Source organism: Sturnus vulgaris, chromosome 2 (genome assembly GCF_052056855.1).
Source record: "Sturnus vulgaris isolate bStuVul1 chromosome 2, bStuVul1.hap1, whole genome shotgun sequence".
NCBI lineage: Eukaryota > Metazoa > Chordata > Aves > Passeriformes > Sturnidae > Sturnus > Sturnus vulgaris.
The window spans coordinates 110,379,707-110,403,040 of record NC_142244.1 but is presented as its reverse complement, the minus strand read 5'-3'; the positions used below and the strand labels follow the sequence as shown (position 1 = coordinate 110,403,040).

Below are 23,334 nucleotides of genomic sequence, written 5' to 3'. Positions count from 1 at the left end.
GTTGCATCACCCTTCCTGGAGCAGGTGTTGTAATATTGTTGTGCTGAGAAGGCAGGTAATGTTGCATCTGCACTAACCACAAATTAGTCACTCCTGTTGTGAACCTGTACATCTGTATATTTTTGGATATTGTAGCATGTATGATTGCATTTGCATATAAAGAGATTAAACTTTATTACCCAATTTAAATGTCTGTTATGTGCATTATGCTTGTTTTGAAAGTCTGCATAGGCTGTGAACTGTATTACTGAGGAACACATCATTCTGTCATGTCTGGCAGACCTCAAATGTGTATGTATGGAATTTTGTCAATTAATAGCCAATTAAATTTTAAAAAGTATTCTGAGAAACAAAACCCCTAGCAGAAATAATGAGTGCTCACATGACAGGTCCAGGTGTAAGGCCTTACTTGTTATCTGTGACAGAAAACATTCAGAGTGATATAAAAAAATAACATTTTTGAAACCTAAGAGGAAATGAGCAATAGAGCAGCAGTCTCCCTGCAGCCAGTGCCCTTGTTATGCCTGAGTATTTGACATGCTCTTTCTCGGTCATCATTTTGCTTTTCCTACCTTGTCATGCTTACAAACAATTATTATTTTACCCTTTAGCAAGTGATGAATTATAAACACACAGAGACTACATAATGGTAATGAAAAAGAGCACTAATATTCACCATTTCCTCACAAGCATGTACAAGCATGTCAGGGGCTGGAGATAATGAGGTGAGCAGAGGATAGAGGGAAGGTCCCCATCAGGCTCCTCTGTCATCCTCTTTCAATTGCTGTGACCTGTGAAAGCATTCACTGAGCCAGAAAACAGAAAAAAGTCAAACTTTATGGCCTAATACATGGGACAGCTCATAGGAAGTGGAGTTTAAATCAAATATGCTATTTTTAAAAAAGTCGTACAGTGTGAGGTTTTCTTTTCTAGCTGAATAATGACTTGATCTTTTATGTTAATCTAAATATTATAAACATTCAAATTAATCTTTCACCAAAAAAATTGACATTCTCCCCAAGATATTTGACATTCAAATTACTACAACATCAACAACACTGTCTAAGGGTCAGAACAGCTTCCTTCAAGGTTTATGTTCAGTCTCTCAAGCAGAGGAAAGAATTGAATAAACATTCTCAGAGCCTGTTTGGGCAATCCAACAGTTAAGCTAGTTTTTAAATAGATTTACAAATACAGAGAAAAGTTTGTTTATTTATGTATTTATTTATGTATTTATTTATTTCGGGTTTCTGAAAACTATGCAATTCAGAAATATCAATTAAAAAATTAGATTGAGTCCAAATTATTTTTTAAGATGACAGGGAGTATAATTCCCAACAAGAAAAGAAAATAAAACACATTTCTCCTTCCAATCTAATCACTTCTTGTTCTTCCTGTTGCTATTATTATTACTTTTATTACAAGTAGTGCTAGACTTTCATAGCTAGACAAGCTTGCACCATGTACTACTGTCACTGTCTGCCTCTGAAGCTAGAATAGGTTATTCTTGAAGACTATTTGTGATTAGGCCATATTACAGTTGTGTAGGTAATTTCTTTTATTATTAAAAGTCTCAGTTCCTCTCAGTGTTTTCTGATAGATGAGTTTTGTGCCTATCTCAGATCCTCTTGTCCCCTGAGTAGGCTGCTGGAGTTTGCTAAGGACGTTTTTTTCTATAGCAGCTGAAAAATAAATTTCTCACACAGAATTCTGGCTTTTAATTTATCCCAGATGCTGGGCACTCCTGCATTCTCACACATTCAGTTATTGCTGAACTAACTAGCAAAGGACCACTCATATTTTTACAGAGCAGACAATAGATATTTCTTGTCCATTGCAGTGCTTTATGTGTTATGGTCTGTATTGTCTCTCTCAAAATATTTCTTTTGCTTTCTCTGTGGGTAGAGTCCTAATTGCTCTTGGCACAACTGTGAAATTTTAAGTATTAGAGAGCTACTGTTTCCAACTGTGGCAAAAGACAAATGTCACTTTATACACTGGCATCAAAGAAGGAATCTATGTGTGTGCAAGAAGTTTTTTGAAATTAGAATTATTGTAAAAATGTGATTTTTGGTAATGCATTAAAGTAAATTTGTGTTATTTAGGAAGAATGTTTCTTCTTTCATAATGTGATATATACATTAATTACTTTTGAATGTTAGAAAGAATTGCAGCATTGCTTTCCCTAACTTCTCTGGATTTATTGGTTACCTACACCTTATTTACCCAGCAATATATTGAGAAATTAGTAAGAACAACCTTGTAAAGTTTAGCTACTGTAAATATGGCAGACAATATCCATTAAATTAATGAAGGGTTGGTTTTATTTGCATGGAATTGCATGAACATAAAGATCTTCTACTTGAAGATTAATGGAACTTTACTTCACAGTTTCTTTCTATTATTGAAGACATAAATTGCTCACACAACCCTATGATATGTTTTCTGAAATCTAATGGAAATCGGCTCACTTCATCATTGTGCTCAGGATGCTATTTCATATAAGTAATCTTGTATTTCATGGATGTATAGAGAAATAAACGTATTTTTCCTCAAATGACCTGGGCACTCAGCAGAAATCCTTAATACCTCTATCAGAGAACACATTTTTTTGTCCCAGAAAAAATGTTGCCTTTCTGTGTGTGTGATGTTGCTTTGTATTGTCTTTTTGCCTTTCCTTAGGAGAATAAGATGAAATGCCTGCTCTGTGACAGAGCTTAGAATGGAAAGTTATCCAAATCCCAATGAACCTGAAAGGTTCATTTTAAAGTAAAAGGGTTATACTGAAAAAGGAAAAATAGATACTTGTCAGTTTTAATGCCTTTGCATTTGCCTAGCTGTGTTCCTATGAAACACTGCAGTAAGACTGTATTAGGGTTGATGAAATGATTTTGGTTAATTTGATATTTTTAGCAAACCCCCAGTATTTTGGAAGAAAAAATCTGTAAATACAGAATATTTTTTTTTCTAATAATGGCAGTCAGGAATCAATCATTGAGGTGCATGAATATAATTTTTGTAATTCTGGGCTATCTTCGCATAGGAAATAGGCATTCTTAGCCTTAATATTTAGCATGTTTTTAAGAGGAAACTGCATACACTGAACCTGCCTGGGTATGGTAGAAAATTTAAAAATGAACCCTGTCTGGAAGTGAGCTGGCTTCTTGCTGAAGTCTCATGTAGGTTCGTATAATAAAATCAGATTTAACTCAAATTAAAGATTCATTTAAAAATTCATGTATATTCAAGGAAATGTTGTCAATTTAGTTTCCTGGTCTCTAGAAGGGGTAAAATATTTGGAAACTAATTGCATTCTATAATATAAATGAAGATATGTTGTACTCAGCATTTCTTGGGTTCTTTCGGTATTTTTTTTTTCAAAGTGCTGAATTGCAAGCTGGGGGATATAAAACTTTTAGAGAAATAGTGCAATTGATTTTACTCTTGCAAAGGAAATTCTATAATTCAGTTGATTGAATGGTATTTGTCTGTTAAGTGAAAGGCTCATGCTCCTTTTATGTGCTGCAACTCATAAGAGCAGTTCTTTGCTTTTGTGACACAGCACTAGTAAAATTGAATTAACTTTGTCTTCAGTAAGCTTAATTTTAATATTTTATGTTGACAATAAGAAAATAAGGCTTGGAATTTCACAATAAAGAACATGAAGTATATTTCACCACAGCATATTACACCTGGAGGATTGTTAAGGACCTTTAACAGGTCTTTGCTGCTAAGACTTAAAATTAAAATGCCTTTGCAATAACTAAGTGCCATATGTGTGAGAAGACTTCTGTGACTGAAGAATACCTGCTGCTTTTCTGCTGTCTTTTTGTATTTTTTTGACTGCTAGTCACAGATCATTGTGTTATACTATATACTATACTATATACTATATACTATATACTATATACTATATACTATATACTATGTATTTAAAATACTTTTTATCTATGTTTCATCAATGTACAATCATATTTCATTCAATACGTTGTGTATTACTGAAAGAAAAGTTGAAAGAAGAATTAATTACACATTGGTATTTTTTTTTCAGTAGAAGATTTTTACCAGTTCTAAAGTCATACTAATTTCATATTTGATTTTTTCTGGCTGCAGTTTTTTATGTCAAATATTCTATTATAAAGAGTTCTTAACAGCCAAAATGTTAAATTTATGAAGGTATTTTATGCAGTAAACATCACCTATTAAAATAAAAACAAAACAACACATGAAAAAAACCCAAACTCTGAGCAATTATGTTTTTTCAGAAGAAATATATGCATACATTCATAAGCTATTTTACGTGTTTTGTTTTCATTCTGACGTGGAACAGGAAACCACTTTGGTATCATTTAAAGGAATTTCCTGACTGGAAATCATCTGAGTATAACTTAACTTACTGTGCCAAGGGTATATCAGCTGTGACTGTCTCAACATGACTTCTGAGCTGGCTTTTGCCTTTGCAGACATGTTAAAATATCTGTGGCACAGCTACTCAAGCTGTTCACCTGGCAAGTGATTTTCTCGCATAAGTCACAGTTTACACACTCTTAAAATGTGCAGCACTATGCAAAGCCTGGGCAGTGAATGCTGTTTCTGCCAAGAAGCAGAATAAAAAGTTCTAGGTGATTTTACCATAACCTTTTAATTTTTTTTTCAAGCAATTGGTGCTGGTGGCTCTCCAGACATAAAGCATCTTTCCCTTCGCTTCTCTTTCCCATTCTTTTTCTTGTTACCTGCTTTATTTTTGTGTGCATTCTTCAATATTACTGATGATTTTCCTAACCTTCCAGAGAGCCTGTAAGGAAATTTAGAGACCCTTTTTTCCATGATCACCCTTAGCTTTATATGCCTTTTATGCTTTATAGCTTTTCATGCTCCTTAGCATAATAGGAATGAACAATATTTTTTCTGTTTTGTATCTGAGACCTTATAAGTTGATAGCCAGAAACAAGGTTCCCTTTGGATTTTTCTGCTACCTTTGGGTTTTTCCAAAGACATAGGTAGACAAAGATAGAAAAATGGTGTCAGCAGAAATAAAAGCAGATATGGCAAATGGAGAAAAAACAGTAGTCCTTTGGGGAAAAGCAGTAGTCCTTGGGGGAAAACCTCTTAATTTAAGTAAATTTTGAAGTTGTATAAAGTAAGAGGAAGCAGGGAGTGTTAGTACATAATTTGAGGTCATTCGTTTAACACAGTTCTGACTGTGTATCACAATTCAATTTATGTGAGCTAAAGGTTATGGCTGGGAATGAGGGTGTTTTGAGACATTTTGTAGAATATGAGACTGTGTTAGGTATAACTTGGTAGAGGTAACTTGTTTCCTTGTGGATTTTGACAACCATTCTTCTAGGATGTTCTTCAAAGTTATTTACTAATAAAAACTGCATGACCTAGGTAATCTGTCCTTGCTCTTCTCCACCCTCACCACTGTAAAGTTTCACTGATACTTTTTGCATACTCTGTAGTGTACCATTTGTTACTCTCTCCATCAGAGAGATCGCTCCTAGTAGCAACCTTTTGTGCGTGTGAAAATTGTGAGCCTTGTCTTTCCTCAAAAATCTTCTGTAGGGAAGATAAAATAATTCTTTAAGCAACAGTTGTTTTCTGAGCTTCAAATTCTTATTGGTTGTACAAGTTTTTCTGTGTTTTTTTTGTCTTTTCATGGTTGCCTGACAATAAGCTACTTTGTGCTTTTTATTTTACTTTACTTCTTTGAGTTTTTCTTGTCTCTTTGCCCTTTGGAATTATTTCCTTATTCAACTCTTAGACTAGATTATTCTAAGTATCTCCTCCACTTAACCTCAGCTTCTTTCATTTCCAGGTCTTTGAACTAAGGTAATTATAATAACCAAATAACTGTGAGTCTTAAAGCAAATACCATTTATCTTCACATTAGAAGTTAAAAAGTACTTTAAAAGTGTTAGTATTCTAAACAATCACTTCACCATGTAATCTCCAATTATATCAAATATATGCTGAGTGAAAAGTTCTAGTTCTTCTTCCTTGCTATTCAAACTTCTAAAACCATAGTGCAGTAACTGAAAAAGTATCATCTTCCCGTAAATTACCACAAAGATTCTGCTTGTGATGGCAGTCTGATTTTGAGGTAACCACTTGAGACATTAATCATCACTAAGACTAATAGAGCCAGGCAGTAAAAGACAAAATAATGCCTTAAAGGGAGAGTTTTGAGAAGCCCATGTGACATAATATGTGTGAGGTGCAGGTTGCTCCCAAACATACAGACCATTGCACTTGAAACCTGCCAGATTTATTTTCCATGGTCTATTCATGGCAGATTCCTTATCTAGTAGATTGTTAAATGTCCCTGCCATCCCACCTCTTCAGTGAGTATTCAGTGGCTTAATATGAAAGTCTGGGGCTCTTCTCAGTGTGTGGCTTTATGTTCTTAGGAAAGCACAGTAAGAAATGTAATTAGACATTGGACCTACATTGGTAAGGTTTGTGGCAATCCTTTGAATTCATTCCCCCAGAATTGATTCCTCAAACTTTTACTAAGGCAGAATATTCCCTTCCCTACTCCACTTCCCCCCATTCCCTCCCAAAACCGCTGAAGCAGTGAAGTTTTGACTCTTGTGTTGCTAAAATGTGCTGGATTTCTTTTCAGCATTTGAAATTTTCTTATTCTTTCCATACTTTGTGTTCACATATGTCATGCAGAGCTCAAAAAGGGGAGGGAAGATGGATTCTAATGCCAAGTATATTACCTGTGTTCTTGTTGATTTTTTATCTCTTGTTTTAGATCTATATTTACTAGTGTCACAAGTACTTGGATGACATACTGTCATGTGCTCTGAGTTCATTCCCATGCCACAATTCCATGATTTCATCAGAAAGAGTTTAACATGTCAATAAGATCAGATCCTGATTTCTATCTCAGCGTGTACCAGCAGATAGATCTGTCACCAATAGACAGGCTGGGCTAAGTGATCTGATACATACCTTGGATAAATGTAGGACAAATGGAGAGGAAAAAAGGCCCTGTACAAATGAATAATCATATTTGCCATATCTACATTTTCATCACTCAACTGCAAGGGAGAAGGGAGAGCTGTGACATCATCATACTAAGGTACTGAGGGTTTATGAAGGACATCAAGAATATTCTGAGGTAAAGAGACATTTTCCATCTTCCACATCCCATAGACATAGAAGATCTGCTGAATGATTTTTTTGAAGTTGTTACCTGGGAGATGGAGATGAGAAAGTGTCTATGGAGTAAAGGTGTCTAACTGAAAAATGGTGTTAGAACATCCTGCTGTGGTGGTATTAATAGTATGGAAGACTGAGCTTCAAAAGTGGAAGTTACCAACAGCATTAGTCATCCATTTCCTTGAAATAAGCTGTCTAGTGTTAAAATTCTCTCTTCTCCTTACAGTTTTGAAGTTTAGGGAAAAGGAATGTCTTTCATGGGCTAGTGGTATCTCAGTCTCCACCATAAGGTAGTGATGTTCATTTGAAAAGATAGATTTGAAGCCAGAATTTAAAAAATAGAGGTTCTGGATTTATGCTTTTTAAAAGGTCAGACACTTTTTCAGAGCTTTGTGTTGTACTAATCATAGATAATTCCAAGGGCCAAACCAAGGTTTTGATTTTGCATTTTAAAAAATTGTTCTAATTTCCATTTCCAAATTTTTCTGAGTGGAAAAGGCTCTGAAGATACAGTCCTTACATAGTTTAGGACAAGTCCTGAGGAAAAGGAACCTTAATCCATCTTGTAGATTTCCTCTTGTAGAATACACTTCTTTACCAAGCCTGCCTATAGGTACTATATTAACTTGAAAATTCTGAATTAATTTAATGTTAAGTACATATTTACACATGAAAGCATCATAATTTAATTTTAAATTGCAGCATTTCAAAGGCATCGCTTTCATACATCAGTTCCAATTTACATGTGCAAACTAATGCAATCTTCTGTCCTCAAAGTCACTTTAGGGACTGTCCCTTTGACTTAGGCTGGATACAGAATGTAAGGCACCCTCTAAATTTCTGAAAGTTGCTCTTAGGGAATTATCACTATATTAACTCTGAAAATATTAGGTAAAAATGCTGTAGAAAGAACTCACATTTAATTTGAAAATATCACTTAAATTCAGCTTTTTCCTTAAATAATTGTATTGCTGATGCCAATATGAGAAGTCAGTAAAATTGGATTAAGTATTTCAAATAAATTCATGTTATTTAGCAGTACAGTTCCCCATTGTGTCCATATCACACACACACACCCCTCCCAAAGGCCCTGGAATTCTACAATTTTCAGGACACCAAGGGAAATCTTCATCATCAGTGATGTGCCATTCAGGTGACTGATGGTTAGCTTTGTCTCAATCAGGTGAGAAGGATCTTTTCTCTTTATAACTGACAGCACACTTAATGGCTGGTGTAGCAGACAGGATGAAAAGTAAATTTAAGGAAAGGGGACAGATCAGAAATTTCAGCTTGTGGCTGATATGGTAATAAGGTGTTCTCATCCAAGTGAGTAGGGAAGAGCATCTTGTGAGTAGAAGGAAGAGGATTTTAGAATTGATAACTCTTCAGGATTTGATGCAAAATATAAGATTAAAAGTGTATGGCTTCAAATATTGATAAGAAATATTTTATAATATTTTTTAAAATTGCACAATATATGGAGAGATCAGGCAAAGGAGAAACTGTTCATTTGCAGCACTGAAGAGAAGTAGGACAAGGCACCAGAATGATTTAATTACAAAAGGCTATTCAGGTCAGGAAGAAAACCCAGTGATTTTCTTATGTCATTCAAGCTGGAATCAGGTTTGGAAGAGAAGTTTGAGGTTTTAACCTGAAATGTTTGTTGAAGGTTCAAGTTTAATTTTCATGTAAATTGTAATTTAGTAGTCCTGTGTTTTAAATACAGAATTGTTTGTTCAAACTACATTTGTCTGTCCACAAATGTAATTACTGTAAATAAATACTATTTGAAGAAATTGACTTGTTAAGGAATGGATACAGAAATAGGCCTTATTTTTGTTTTTGTTGTTCCCCTAGCTCAGAGCAACTACATGAAACAGGAATTACACAGCTTTCTACGTTTCCAGTGATTCCACAGTAAAATCAAAAATTAAAAAATAATTGGGGAAAGTTCTAATAACTTTAAATTAGGAAACTCTTTTACAGTGGTGCTAACTGAATATGCAGGAGGTAACATATGGAAGATGCTCTGACCATTAGTGACAGATTCTTGACCCTTACTAGTCAGGGTGAAAGCCTACTGACCAAAGGACAGACTAAAAGAAATGTGATGGAGATCAAATATTGAAGTGGATGCATTTTCATGTTCAGAAGATTTGTGCTCTCTAGTGGTGATTTCCATCTGATGTACTGACTACAATTTGTTTTGTTTATTTCATGAGATCTGACAATATCATGACCTGATGGTTGCATAAAGCAGGGTGAGGATTTTTATTTGTCATCGAAGGCCCAGAGTGAGGAGATAGGAGATCCAGGCCTAAAGTCAAATGGAGTTTATCTCACAAGACATCAAAGTGCAGTGCTCAGGCCCTAAGAAAAAACTTAAAATGCATTAAAAGTGTCAATGGAAGTTTAGAAAAGTAAAGAGAAAAGGAAAAGTGCATACTGTTTTTTTTTTCTGCTTGCTTTTGAAATGTGTGCAGAAAACAGAACCAGACAAATATAACCTTGTTCTGTGACTAGAGAAGGAGCCATCTGTGAGTTTCAGCCTGAGTATATTGAGTTTATTTCCATTACCTCTGATCCTTGAGCCTTTCCCAGCATCTACTCTCTGGTAAAGTAAAACTCTTTGAAAAACTCTAACAAAAGATGATCAAAAAATCCCCACACTCCTGACCTTCTGTTCTTTACATTAGAAAATGAATTTCTAATGCTACACCTATCTTCAGCCATGCAAGTTGTTTTTTGGGTTTGAATGCTGAGATAAAACTAAAGGAAATTTCAAAACATTTGATGTTATTTTGATCTGTTAAAGGTATTTTATTTTTTCCAGGGAGCTTAAGCTTATAGCTTTGGAAGTGACTTCTGAGTATTCTCAAGAGTAAGAACTAGCTTCTTTCTTATGGGTTACCTGAGGAAGAGAAGACATTTGGAGTAAAATTAGCCTATAATTACTTTGGGATGAGGATACTTGCAATAAATTGGCCTTGATGTAGCCTGTTAAAATACATTATATGGGTAAAGACATGAGCAGGGACTCACCTTTAAAGTCACTATTTGATATCAGGCTTTCAGCTAAGTGAGGATAAAACCCTGAGTTTTATGTTTTAAACAATGCAAGTGGGCAGCAAACAACAATTCAGCTTTGTTTTCACTGAGTAAAAGTTGACAGAACATCAAAGTTTATACAACTTCAAGGCTTAATACTAAGTGGAAATTGCAGAAACTTTCAGTCAAGGGCTCAGCTACAAAACTAAAAAAGAGCCTCCTTCAGCAGAGAATTGCCAGGTTCATACCATGCATTAGGAAAACTGTTTCCATCAAAGTATTTTAAAATTTTTAGGGAAATTCCAATTGTTATGCAAATAACATTATCACTGAAAATATCTAAATACATGTAACATCATTGAAAAACATGTACAAGGTATTTCCTCCCAGACATGACAGCTGTTTCCCAGAAAAGTAATCTGTAAGTACTGTGGCTTATTTAGGGTCTCCAGAAAAAGTATTTGATTTTTGAAAATTGAGAAAAAATTAAAGAGAAACAAATCTAAACATTCAAATTAAAATTCAAAAAAGAAATCAAGAATTTCTAACATAGAAAAATGTTTTAATAGCTCAAAACACTTGTAGTCAAAACTAAAAAGAAAGCAACTTGACCTGAAAGCTTTGCTTTTGAGAAATATCAGAAATTAGAGTAGTTTTTAAGCAAATTGAACAAAATAAATGAATTTGTATATTAAAGGAAGAAGAGAGAAAGGCAGTAGACTAAAAGCTTTATATTGCTGCAGTTATGAAGAACAGAAATGTGATTCAGGTTAGTTATGAATACAGAGGAGAAATGTGTGGTCTGAGAGAAAAAGAAGGCTGTAAGTGTATGGAAAAATAACTTGGTTGCAGCATATATGAATTGCTGGAAGGCCTAATATTGTAATGAGAAGCAGGGTACTATGTAAACCACATTTCCCTTATTCACACAGCTGCTGATTTTGTCAAAGAATTCAAATAGTTTTGTGTGTTGTGGCTTCCCTCCTTTATTGTGATGCTTAATAATTTACTTTGGAATAAATAAACAAACTCATGTCTGTAATGTCTAAATTTATGCAGAAGACCTGTCTAAAATTTGGCATCCTATTCTCTGCCTTTTCCTTTCTTCATATCCCAAGCTGACTTAAGCAAAGGGGTCACATGCTGGTTTGCAATACCACAATTTAATACTTGACATCCTTTTGAATTCACAGACTTGCAAAATAGTAGAGTGGTTTGGGTTGGAAGGGACCTTAAAGGTTGTTTAGTTCCAACCCCCATGCCATGGACAGGGACATCTTTCATTAAAACACAAATTTTGGGCAGACATCTCTTGCAAAGATGATTTGTTACTTTATCAGTCTGCTCTGAAACTTTTTCTGCTGAAACCTCAATTTGGAAGAGTCTCTCTGACCATTCCCCTCAAAACAAGCTCTAGAGCTTAGAAAGCCCCTGAACTCCACTGTAATGAACACTACTGCAAAGAATTAATTTAGATTTTCTGCTGCAGCCTTATCTTCCTTGAGCATTCCTTTTCCACCCTGATCATCTATCAGCCCTTCTGAGTTTGTCAGGCTACCAGCTTCAAATGTGTTTGAAAAGTTCGTGCTACTGCTTTTTTAAGTCCCTAGCAAGTTGTCACTTGAGGGTGGAGTTTTTCTTGGTATGAGTATTCTTGGAGGTTTGAGGAGAGGGTGGCAGCCTTGTTAATTTTCTGTTTAAATAGCAGCTTATGCTCTTTTCTGTTTTCCTTAACTGTATAGAATTAATTCGTGAATGTGTTGCTGTACTTAATGAATCCCATTGTCCTGCAGTTTAATCACATATCCTTGGTAAATGGAACTTTGCTGTTGATGTTTTCCTCTTTTGTTTCCTACCTGAATTCCAGATCTTTTCCTACAGTTTGACTGCATTCTTGAAGAACATGATGTCCCAAGCTATGATTTTCCTCTTTGATTTTCTTTTGATCTTAATTAAGAATGTTTATGTCAGCTTCCAAGGTAGTATATTCTGTTTTGGTGTAGCTGATCCTCCCTTGTTGCACAAGTTACATCTCTTCTGTGTATTGATTTTTTTTTTTTACCTTTTGTAATTGATTAAACTCAGGGTCCTGTACATGCCAGAATCCTTTAATGGACATTCAGAAGATCTCTTTAGCTCAATGATGCTAATTTTCAAAGATTGTAAGACACTGAGGCTATTCCAGACAGTGTAAGCCTGGAATTCTGGTATTAAAACACAGTAAATTTTATGCATATCAAATTAGCCCAGAGAAAATGGATAAGTTAATACAGAATGTATTTGGTGAAAATTGTAAGAAAATAATGCAAATAAATCCTGTCACAAACCATTTTATTGGAAACAGGGTTTGGAAATAAAGCCATATATGTAGAATAAGGAGTTGCACCAAGGAAAATGGTGACTCTGAGATAAGCTGGGGTCACAGCAGAAGAGAAAATCAGTAGGAGCTCCCAAGACAAATGCTGTGGTAAAACAGGAGTGCTAATGCAGCTCTCTAGTGTGTAATTCAGGAAAGTGTGAGTAGGAGGATTAAGGCTATTTTCATCTCATACAATACACTGACAAACAGGAATAGTGCAAGCACGTCTTGGGTATGCATTATTAAAAGGTGCTAAACAACTCTGTACACATGAAAAAATCCTACCACATGAAATATTTGTGCTGTGAAAATCAGGCCTTATGGTAGAGATTTCAGGCTTAATTTGTTTCATCTACCTGATCGAGATTGATGAGATAATTTTATTAACATTCACGACTGTGTTCAAAAACCAGGAAAATGTTAGATAAAAAAGAAATTATGTGAGGGGAACTAATTTTGATTTCCTGATATAAAATTACAAACGTAGTGTCAGTTTGCTATGAAGTTTTAGTTACAAATCAATGATATTTAAAACCCAGAAACAATGTGGAAGCTAATTCGCCAAAGTGCTATTTCCATTCAATTTGTGTATATATTAATTTGTTACTATTTTGAATCCTGACAAGAAGGGATTAGACAATAGAGTTTGTTGACAGTGATTAAATGAGTTCATGATTTGCTTTGTCTCAGTATGAACAGTGACTGGCATTTCTGCTAAAAGTTCAAAGTTCTCATTGTTTTGAAAGCTGCTAGGATTGATCACATCATAGGATAATTTGTAAGGCATTTTGGTTTTTCTAACATAGGAGGAGGTTCTTCAAATTGCAAAGTGTGGTTCTCCTTGAAGATTTACAGCACACCTGCAGCAGCAGAAAGGACCATAGAGGTGGAGTGCAGAGCTCTGGTAAGGTTACTCTAAATGTCTAATTTTGTTCTACTACATTAGAAGAAAAATTTAATTTTTATTGTTGTTCTGGCTGCTATCACTGAGGGTTAATCAATTTTATTAAGTGACCACACAATCATATTTTGAGTAATAAAATTCAATACTTACTAAGATCTCATTTAATCTCAGGGATATGAACTAAAATAAATGCTTGAATAAAAGTATCTTCTTTATCCTGTTTGAAAAATTACAGTTTTATACTGCTGACATTTGCTTTTAATTTTGGATCTCAAATAAGCCTGAATTCAAAAAAACCTTCAGTTTATCAGTTGTCCACAAGAGAATATGGCTCTTTTGGTACTTTGCTTCTTCATGCAGGCCAAATTATTATTGTCATTTAAATTTCTTTAATCATTGGGATGTGCTTAATCATGTTTTTATTAGTAGATGAATACATACTGTCACTCCCCCCAAAAAATTAAATTACATTAGTCATACTAGAAGAAGAATTGCAACGTATTAAATAAATATGCTTTAAGTCACTTAACTATGTAAAGATATTTTTTATTATGTTTGCTAAATAAATAGTGTTTTTGTTTCCCACTGATTTTTAATTTTATTTGTCTTTGAATTATCATTTGTAAGGTGTTTGTTTTCAGAGCTAATATTTTTCCTAACTTGTGTAAATGGATTTTTGCTTTATCATCTAGACATCCTGCTTTCTGCATGCATTGTAACAACGGGTGGTGGTAACAGATTATGAGTAGAAATGACTGGTGTGGTATTTTTCTGCAGGAACATTTTTGCAAATAAAAATAAGGGATGGAAATGCTAGAGAAGTGCTACCTCTTCCACTCACAGATGCTGGGAAGGGAGAAGACTCTCCTCAGTTGATTTTGCATGGGTTCAAAATCGAGGGGGGGGGGGGAATCCAAACCAGTAAGCATTTCTAAAAATATTTAAATATCATTGTTCATGTATGACTTCAGGTGTGTTCCTCTTTCCTTGAAGTTCAGTGTCCTGACTGTGAGCTTCTGTAAGGAAGAGAAACAGATAATGGTGTTTTCAAAGTCTTGGTGTTGGATGAGTATGCAGGGAGGTATCTGGTGCTGGTAAGAAACATAAAAGCAAGACTAAAAGAGTTTGTGATTTAAGACCTTGAAAGGAGTAGTGTAGGCTTTTGTCCCACAGGATCATGCATTGCCTTGTATCATTTTCTGATCTGAAAATTCTCTGAAGTGGTAAAAGGGAAAGCTAGATTTGAAGTGTACTATTGATTCCTATTGTATGAGAAATTCTCAAAGTGAATTTGAACTCTTCCTATAAATTTTAATCAAATTCAATGTGAAAACTTGAAAAAAACACATTCAAGTACAAAATACTTTTGCGATGTTCAGGGCACTGAAATTATTAACCTTAAAATTTGGATAATTCCTTTAAAGGAAGATTTAGGAGATAAAGGATTAGCTATACCTCTTCTTCAGATCTCTATGGAAAATGTAGTTAATTTTTTTACTGATGAATTTGGAAGGTGACATGAATATTTCTGACAAATGATAATGTGGTTACTATTATGGAATTATGATTGCTGAATTTACTGGTTACACGGCAGGTTCTTAATTTTGGAGTGTGAGAGCTTTCTGTCTCTGATATAAGGGAATAGGATTATCCTAGCTAATGTCTCAGTAGAACTGTCAGTGTGACACCAGGAAAGAGAACCAATACAGTCCTTGACTGCTGAAGAATGGTCAAACATGAACAGAAAGCAAATAATGCCTGTGGTACTGTTATTAGAATGTGCATACGTCTAGTTCTTGAAGGTTAAAAATGATTTTGAAATACTGGAAGAAAATCAAAGAAATCTCCTAGAAGCATGGGGGACTGGAAAAGCAAGCCTTGTTCTATGAATGTTAGATAGTTCTATCAACTTAGTTTGCCAAAGAAAAAATGGAGAAGAAATGTGAAGAAATGTGATCATTTGCTAAAGAATATTTAGTGATGTCTCAGTTTTGCTGACCAACATACATCAAGAGCTAAGAGCCGAAAATTTACATCTGAGAATTATTTAATCTTGCATGGAATGTCCCAGTAATGAGAACAATAAAACATTGGAAGGTCTTACCAGTGAAAACCACAGACAGAGTCTTGTGAAGGTGAGAACTTGAAATTGCTTCAAAAGCTGATAAATATTTACAAAGCATAGATACCTGGTATATCTACTACATCAGTCTGTCAGATTTAATGAATACATTGATCTCTTTTTGACCTTCGAGACTTCTTCCTTCCTGGCTCTTGGAACAAAGAGGATTAGCATCATCTAATTTAAAATACTAATAACACTGCTTTTGTATGGTAGTTATAGCTGAATCTCATCATCAAATGCAAGACAAATTTATCCTCAGCATGTCAAAAGTACTGTTCTGTCTCACACAAGTTATCAGAATTCTGAAACATCCAAAATTGGCTACAGCAGAGGTAAAGCTGGCAGGATGGAGATGTTAGATGAGCCAGGTGTAGCATTTGCTGTTTTTGATGGTGGCCGTGGTGACCACCAGCCTGGAGCACCCAGGAACAGGGCACAGTGTGGGGTCATCTTGGCACTTGTCCTGTTATAGCCAATGAGTGCATTTGCTTGCAGATTCCAGTTTTGTGTTTAAGGTTTGGAAATGCTTTAGGTTGACTCATCCTTCTGTACTTCATGCATGGACATCTGAAACGCAATGCCTGTGGCAGGGAGACAGCTCCCACCACATGGAAAGGGGAGGTGAGAGGTGCCAGGATTCAGGCTGAGTTTCTCACTCTCTGCAAGTTCTGACCCTGATGGATGGCCTGAGGCACTGGCCATCAGCTGGTGCTGCTCCTCTCTTGAAGAATGCAGAGATGCAGAGAATTCTGAAGAAACAAGAAGTTCTGCCTGGCACCACCAGCAGTACAATTGTAGCTCACATCTTGGTGTCAGCATAGAGTTGCTCTCTTCCATTACCAGTTCATAAAATCAGCTAAAAAGAAACACCACAGTTAGGTCTGTACTACCCCCACCCCAAACTCATGCATTGTGTCACCATCCTCCTTTAATTTGCTCAAAATTTTCTGTGCTAAGTATTATTGCACATGCTTTCGTCTATCTTTTGCATAATGCTTAATTCTCATTAGATTAGTGGTCTTGAATACAACCAGCACAGGATTTTCCAGTTACATTTACCTTTAGTTTACTTTGTTGCTTCCATGTCTTAACATCCTTAAGGTGAAAAATTTCAATATCAAAACAAATTTGGAGATATGTATCTGAAAGACTTGGAGATAATTTGGTTTAACTCAAGTTTTTAATAAAGTATTTTAAGTCTGCATTTCTGCATTGTTGAGAGCCATCTCACTACATACTGATTTTGGATGTGTTTTTTTCTCTCAACCTAAAATTCAAAGTGGAGATTGATTAGTTAAATGAATCAAGCTCGGTTTTCTGCTGCCCAAGTTTTATTAACATTCTTTTGACCTGTTATAGCTGAAATCATTTAAGCTTGTACTTTGCTATGAACCAGATTATGATTAAGGTGTTTATGGAAACAAAAATATTGAATAAGTCAATATCGAGAGCTATAAGCCATATTGCAAAAGTTATTTAATTTTAAGCACTAGTCTAATTTCAATTATTTTAATCACTGTATATAGTAAAAGAAATACCCTTGTTTGAATAGAAGAAGTTCTCTAACTGGAAATTTAGAATCAAATCCTACTGTAGTCCTTACTCTTCAGTAGACAGTATGGATTTCTGGCTGGGCACTGGAACAGCTCCCCAGGGCAGTGCTCACAGCACCAGCCTGACAGAGCTCAAGAAGTGTTGGGACAATGCTCTCAGGCACATGGGGTGACTCTTGGGGTGTCCTGTGCAGGGCCAGGAGTTGAACTCGATGTTCCTCATGAGTCCCTTCCAGCTCAGCATATCCTGTAGTCCTATGAAACGGATTTCAGTGTAGACCTCCTAAGAATTGACCCATAAATTAAAGGAAGTAAAGGAAATAACTGTTTTAATTTAAAATAGAATAGTTTCTTCCTAATTTTTACAAAGAAGCAGTTCCCCCAGTTTGAGGCACACCTGTCTCTAAATTGAATTAGATTTAATTTTTTTGGTCCATGTTGTCAATAGAATGCCCACCACAAGCTGTTTGGTATGATGCAATGCTTTAAAAGTCAATACAGCGTTTGAATAAGAAAAATAATGTAATCTCATTTTCTATGTGTATGTTCATTTTTTCTATGAGACAAATTATCATAAAAAAGGAAAAATTAGTACTACAAACTTGGATCTTAATAGTGCTAGTCCTGTTTAATAGTGTTATGTTTAGAGGTTTTGAGACAGAGAAGTGGTTTCACTTCTCACTTTTTCTCCCTGGTCATTAGCACTCATGGTATCTTCTGTGTTGGATAAATGCTTAGTGCCATTACTTTGCAAACAGCAGAATAAAATATTGATTTTAACTTTCTTTGTGATAATTCCACACACTTCTATTTCCAAGTAAGGAATGGATGACAGTCTGTTTTTTCAGTGTTCTGTTATACTTCTTGAAGATAAATTTATTTCTCATTTTCCTCTCTAGGTTTTTGGGGTTTATGTTTTTGTTTTGTTTTTGTGGTTTGTTATTTTGGGTTTTTTTTGATTAAAGGGGGGAAGGCTGGGTGTTTTCATGTTTGGCTGGGGTTTTTTCCGACTTGGACAGATTGGTACACGATTTCTGATTTTCATTTAAATTAATGATTTTTAAAAACTGTAGCCTGTTGATCTGGATATTTTTTTCTAATCCAAGCCCTGAATGTTCTGAAATACAGTGCTCAAACACAGCAGAAATAAGAGTAACCCAACTGAAATGGAGGGAGAGTATCCAGCTGCAGGTTTATTTACTAAGTTCTGTGTATATTAAGAGAAAATAGATTATTAGTGAAGCCTAGAAAGGTTGTAAGGATGCATTCTAGCTGTGAAGGATTGCTAAAGCTTTGTAAACAGGAGGACCCTTACAAGTGTGTCAAGGATAAACCTGTATTTGAGAGGAGGGATATTATCAAGTGTTGGTAACTCTGAAATAACCCAGTCAGTCCTGGTGCTGCTTACAATGAACACCTCCAACTTCACCTTGCAACTTCATCAGTCACTGCCCAGATTCAAACTCTCTTTTTTGCCAGCTGTCATCATGAAAGAAACCAATCTAAATTCTGAGAATATTTGTCTTTTTTCAGTGTCCTCTGTCATTCAGTCCACCTGGAGAAGCAGTTTGGACAGTTGGAACTGCTGGCCTGTAAAGAACATTTCCCCACATTCATTAAATACTCCATCAATTCTGCTACATGTAGAAATATTTCCATAGACCATCCTGGAATTAATTCCAGTAAAGAAATTTCAGATTCATGAGGCATCATTTCTATTTTATCATTTTAGAAAATTGTTCTGTTTTGAACTGCATGATGTAAGGGAGAGGAATGTTGGAGACTTGTCAGCTTTGACTTTCCTTCCACCACTGCAAATTTCAGGTTTCATTTCACCATGAAAAAGACAATCAACTCTATTAAAAGAGAGCAGCTGAAAAGTGGTTCAGGGAAAAAGGGAGAAAATATGCTCTGTGATCACAGTGTGCTCAGGAATTTATTAATTTTTCTCTTATGAAAGTATTAACATATTTTTATTTAATTTTATCTTGTCTAGACCAGCCTGTGGCAGTCTAATAAATCACAAAAGCATGGGAAGAAACTTTAAAGAATGGGGGTGGTATAGGATGCAGAAGTGTATTTTCAAATGGATATATTACTTTTTAAAACTTCTGAGGTATATTTGAATAATTCTGTGGATTTTACTCTGTTGGTGTCATCTAGATAGCACAAGCTAGTTCAGACTGTTGTTCATTAGTAGCTGACAGCTTTTCAAATTAATTATGAATTCTAAGAATTGCCTGCACAAACCTCAGCAAGTTCAAAAGGGCAAGAGCAAGATGCTGGACCTGGCTCAGGGCAATCCCACACAAATATAGGCTGGGCAGATCCTGGACTGAGAGCAGCTCTGAGGAGAAGGACCTGGGGGTGTTGGTGCATGAGACCCAGCTGTGAGAGTTTGCAGCCCACAGAACCAAAAGTGTCCCGGGCTGCATCCAGAGCAGTGTGGGCAGCAGGTCCAGGGAGGGGGTTCTGCCCCTCTGCTCTGGTGAGACCCCACCTGCAGTGCTGAGTCCAGCTCTGGAGTCCCCAAAATAGGAAGAATATGAAAGTGTAGGATAGAGCACACAGGAGGCCATGAAGATGATCCAAAGACTGGAGCACCTCCCCTGTGAGGACAGAGAGAGTTGGGGCTGGAGCAGCCTTCAGGACCTAAAGGGAGATACAAGAGAACTGGAGAGTGACTTATGACAAGGGCATGTAGTGGTTAGTCAAGGAGTAATGACTGCAAACTGAGAGAGAGTAGGTTTAGATCAGATGTAAGGAAAATATTCTTTGCTGTGAGGATAGCGAGGCCCTGGCACAGCTTGTCCAGAGAAGCTGTGGCTGCCCCATCCCTGGAAGTCCCATCCAAGGCCAGGCTGGATGGGGTTATAAGCCACCTGGGGTAGTGGAAGGTATCACTGCCTGTGGCAAGGGGGGTTGGAATGAGATGATTTTTATGTTTTGTCCAGCCCAAACAATTCTGTGATACTCCTCAAACTCTTCGCATAGAGAAATGATTTTGCCTTCTAATGGATTTGTAAGCTGTAGATCAGAAGTATTCCCTTGCCAACTCTGTGATGTGTTTTTTCTTGTAGGATTTATCGGCTCAAGTAATAGTTCCCCACAAAAGCCTGGGCAGATCTTTAGGACCTGGGAATCATGCTTTGGGGACTGCAGAAGTAGAACCCATCAGTGGGAGATTCTGTTTTAAAGCTATGGTTGTTTTACAGAGAGGCACAACAGTAAGAAATCTCAGAAGTTGTCTGTTAATTTTCCACAGGCCATGCTTCTTTCTGGCCCTTTCCTCCTTCTGTATAATTGCTTGAAGGGAACTCAAAAGAAAATAAGCATTGGTGTTAAACTCTCAGGATACAGAAACAGTGTGTTTTTAGGCTGTCTCTCCTGATTGCCCCACTCCGTCTGTATCACACAGTAGTCTTGGAGTGGATGAAATCTGTCTGTCTTGGGTGTAATTTAACTGGAGAATATCTTCCATGTACTCATCTAATGTCCTTCAGCTGCTGATGAATGTTTAACTTCATGGGAGCAAAACAGAACCACTCATAAGCAAAACCTTTCTGGGCATTACCCGTGTGGAGGCTGAGTGTTCACACTGCTTTGCTCTGTCTCCTCCTCCTCCTGTGTCTCACTGCCAGCTGCTATGGACAGGTCTTTGTAACCCATCCTGTCAAAAACCACTGTGTCGTGTTTATTCTAGCAGGAGTTTGTATTTTGTGGTAACTGCATTATGTCAATTCACAGGTATAATGCAGACATCTTGTTACACGTAGCACTAGTGTTGGAGCAGAACCAACTTAGAATCTAAATTATATATCAGTGTCTCCCTTATTAAGTTTTTCATTATTTATTTAAAAGTAAAAAGCTCATAATTAAGACCATTTCGTAATTATGTAACTTGGCAGTTGAAGACAGTGACATACTGTTTTCATAGCTGTGGTACATTAATTTTTCATAAATCCTAAGCAAAACTGTAGTCTGAATATTGTTATATATGACTGATACTTGGATCATGTTCTCAGAAACTGAGTAACTTGAAGTTATGAATCATGCCCTAGGATTTTTAAATTTCTATCATATGCTTTCCTGACAATTGGTAGTATAAAAAGTAAAAGAACCATGGCAACATGGCTGGTGGGAGAAAAAACAAATTTGGGAAGGTGGTAATTATTAATTTGGCAAATAATTAAGACCAGAGCATATTTGTGTAACTCATAAAAAAAAAATATTAGAAGTATAAAAATGTGATTTCTTTGGATAAATATTTAGCAGCTGCCAACTCTCTTCTTTTCCCTATAGATGAATAATCAGTTCTTTGATAGAAGAGTAGGGAGCTAATGTAGATCACAAAATGAAATCTGAGCTGTCACTAATGGTTGTGGAACAAAAATGTGAGGTTAGATCTAAACCAAGCAATTAGAGGGGATGTTTCATCTGGACAAGTGGTCTTATCTATGAAAAATAACTGTTATGTGAAGAAAGAGAATAGCCCTGAATAACAAAACTACCAATTCCCTTAGTCCATAACTGCTGTTGCTCCCCTGGGGCTTAGGAATCCAAAACACGGTTTTTCTCTCAACAATAGCAAGCCCATGGAAAAAGTTCGTTTTTACAAAAAATTTGTTCACTGATAGCCTGGAGTACAGATTGAACTAGTAGTAAAGTAACATAATTGAAAGGAAAATGTAATGTTTGAACTCTGTTCCCTGTCATTCTGTCAATGCTAGGAACTTATTCTAGGTTTTTGGCTTAAGACAAAACATGGTTCTATGTACACTCTTCGAGTTCGGTAGGGCTTTTTTCATGTTTCTGGTTGGGATTGCTTTTTGTTTGCTTGTTTTTTTGTTTTGTTTTGTTTTTGTTTGTTTGTTTGTTTTGGGGTTTTTGTTTTTGTTTTTTTGTTTTTTTTCTTGTTTTGTTTTGTTTTTGTTTCTTAATAAATAAAAGTGAGAGGAACATGAAAGAGAACAGTGAGAATTTCTCCAAAAGATGTAGTTAAGTGTAAATTTTCCAACTATCTTAAAAGTGACCTTCTGTGAATTTTTCTGCAGAAGTCTAAACCTGTCCTGCTATTTTTCAGAGCTGGCAAGAAAACTGGTGCTACTGCACCGTTTTCCCCCTCAGTGATTAATGTGACTTGGTGAGAAATGTCTGTTTCCCTCGTGTAAGATGAAGGAATAGGAAGAAGGGATCTTTATTATTCATCCAACTCCTGTGAAAGCTGTCCATCCGTAAACAGAAAGCTCTATCTTTAGGACTGTTTTGGCAGGGGTACTACTGCTCCCACAAAATGTACTAATATCTCTGCTTCTCCAAAATAGTATTGCTGTGTTCCCATGATCAGAATACTATTCAAAAATTCTGGAGTGAAATTCAAATAAATTTTTATAATATAAAATGTATCATATATTTTTTATTAAAATAAAATAATATTTTATCAAGTAAATTTTTTATGCATCTCTAGAACATGGGTTAAAGTAGCTAGTTCTTCTTTTCTGCTGGATTTCTATGGGCAGTATGCACAGCTTCTGAAACAGCCAGTGGTAATTAAATTAGATCATTACAATGTGGAACAAGTTAATCCACACATACAAATACTCATAACATCTGAATCAGGAACTTCAAGTAAGTATATAAAGATAGTTGAATAAGGATTTGATTTACAAACAGGTGCTATGTTGAAGTTTGAAAAATGCCATTAACTCAGGAATTACTTGGTATAAGTTATAGTTTTAGAGGATGTTTTTACTTAGGCTCCAGCCCTACCTATTTTAGATAGTTTGGGCTATTGAAAAAGCAACTGAGATATTTCCTCTTCTATTTAAATGAGAATAAGGAATGACTGTGTAAATGTGACAATCTCTGACAATCTCTGACACTTGTTAAGTCATTACCCTCAGTAGGAGGGAGGGCCCAGTGTCTGTTACTGTCTGAAGACTTTTCTCCAGCCTTCTAAAAACGCATTTGCTGCTTGATTTGAATTCCTGGTGTAAAGGTAGATGAAAATCATTCTAACTGAAATCTTCAAGACTAAAGAAAAGCTAAAGTCTCAGTGCTCATAGAGACTACCTTAGTGCAGACTTATTTACACAAAATAACTAACCTGAAGGCCATAAAATTGATTCCCTGCAGCAAATATTTCTACTGAACAAATTCCAGCTAAAGCTGT

The 23,334-nt window shown here is 35.8% G+C and overlaps 1 protein-coding gene across 1 annotated transcript in view; it reads left to right on the top strand.

Annotated features, from left to right (window-relative positions):
* Positions 1-23,334, top strand: part of CFAP47 (cilia and flagella associated protein 47) — a gene marked incomplete at its 5' end in the record, with an annotated part of 257,080 nt that overhangs the window by 141,559 nt on the left and 92,187 nt on the right. The window contains one exon of the mRNA XM_088159355.1: positions 13,387-13,484. Within this exon, the coding sequence (XP_088015481.1) occupies positions 13,387-13,484 (98 nt within the window). The remainder of the gene's footprint in view (positions 1-13,386; positions 13,485-23,334) is intronic.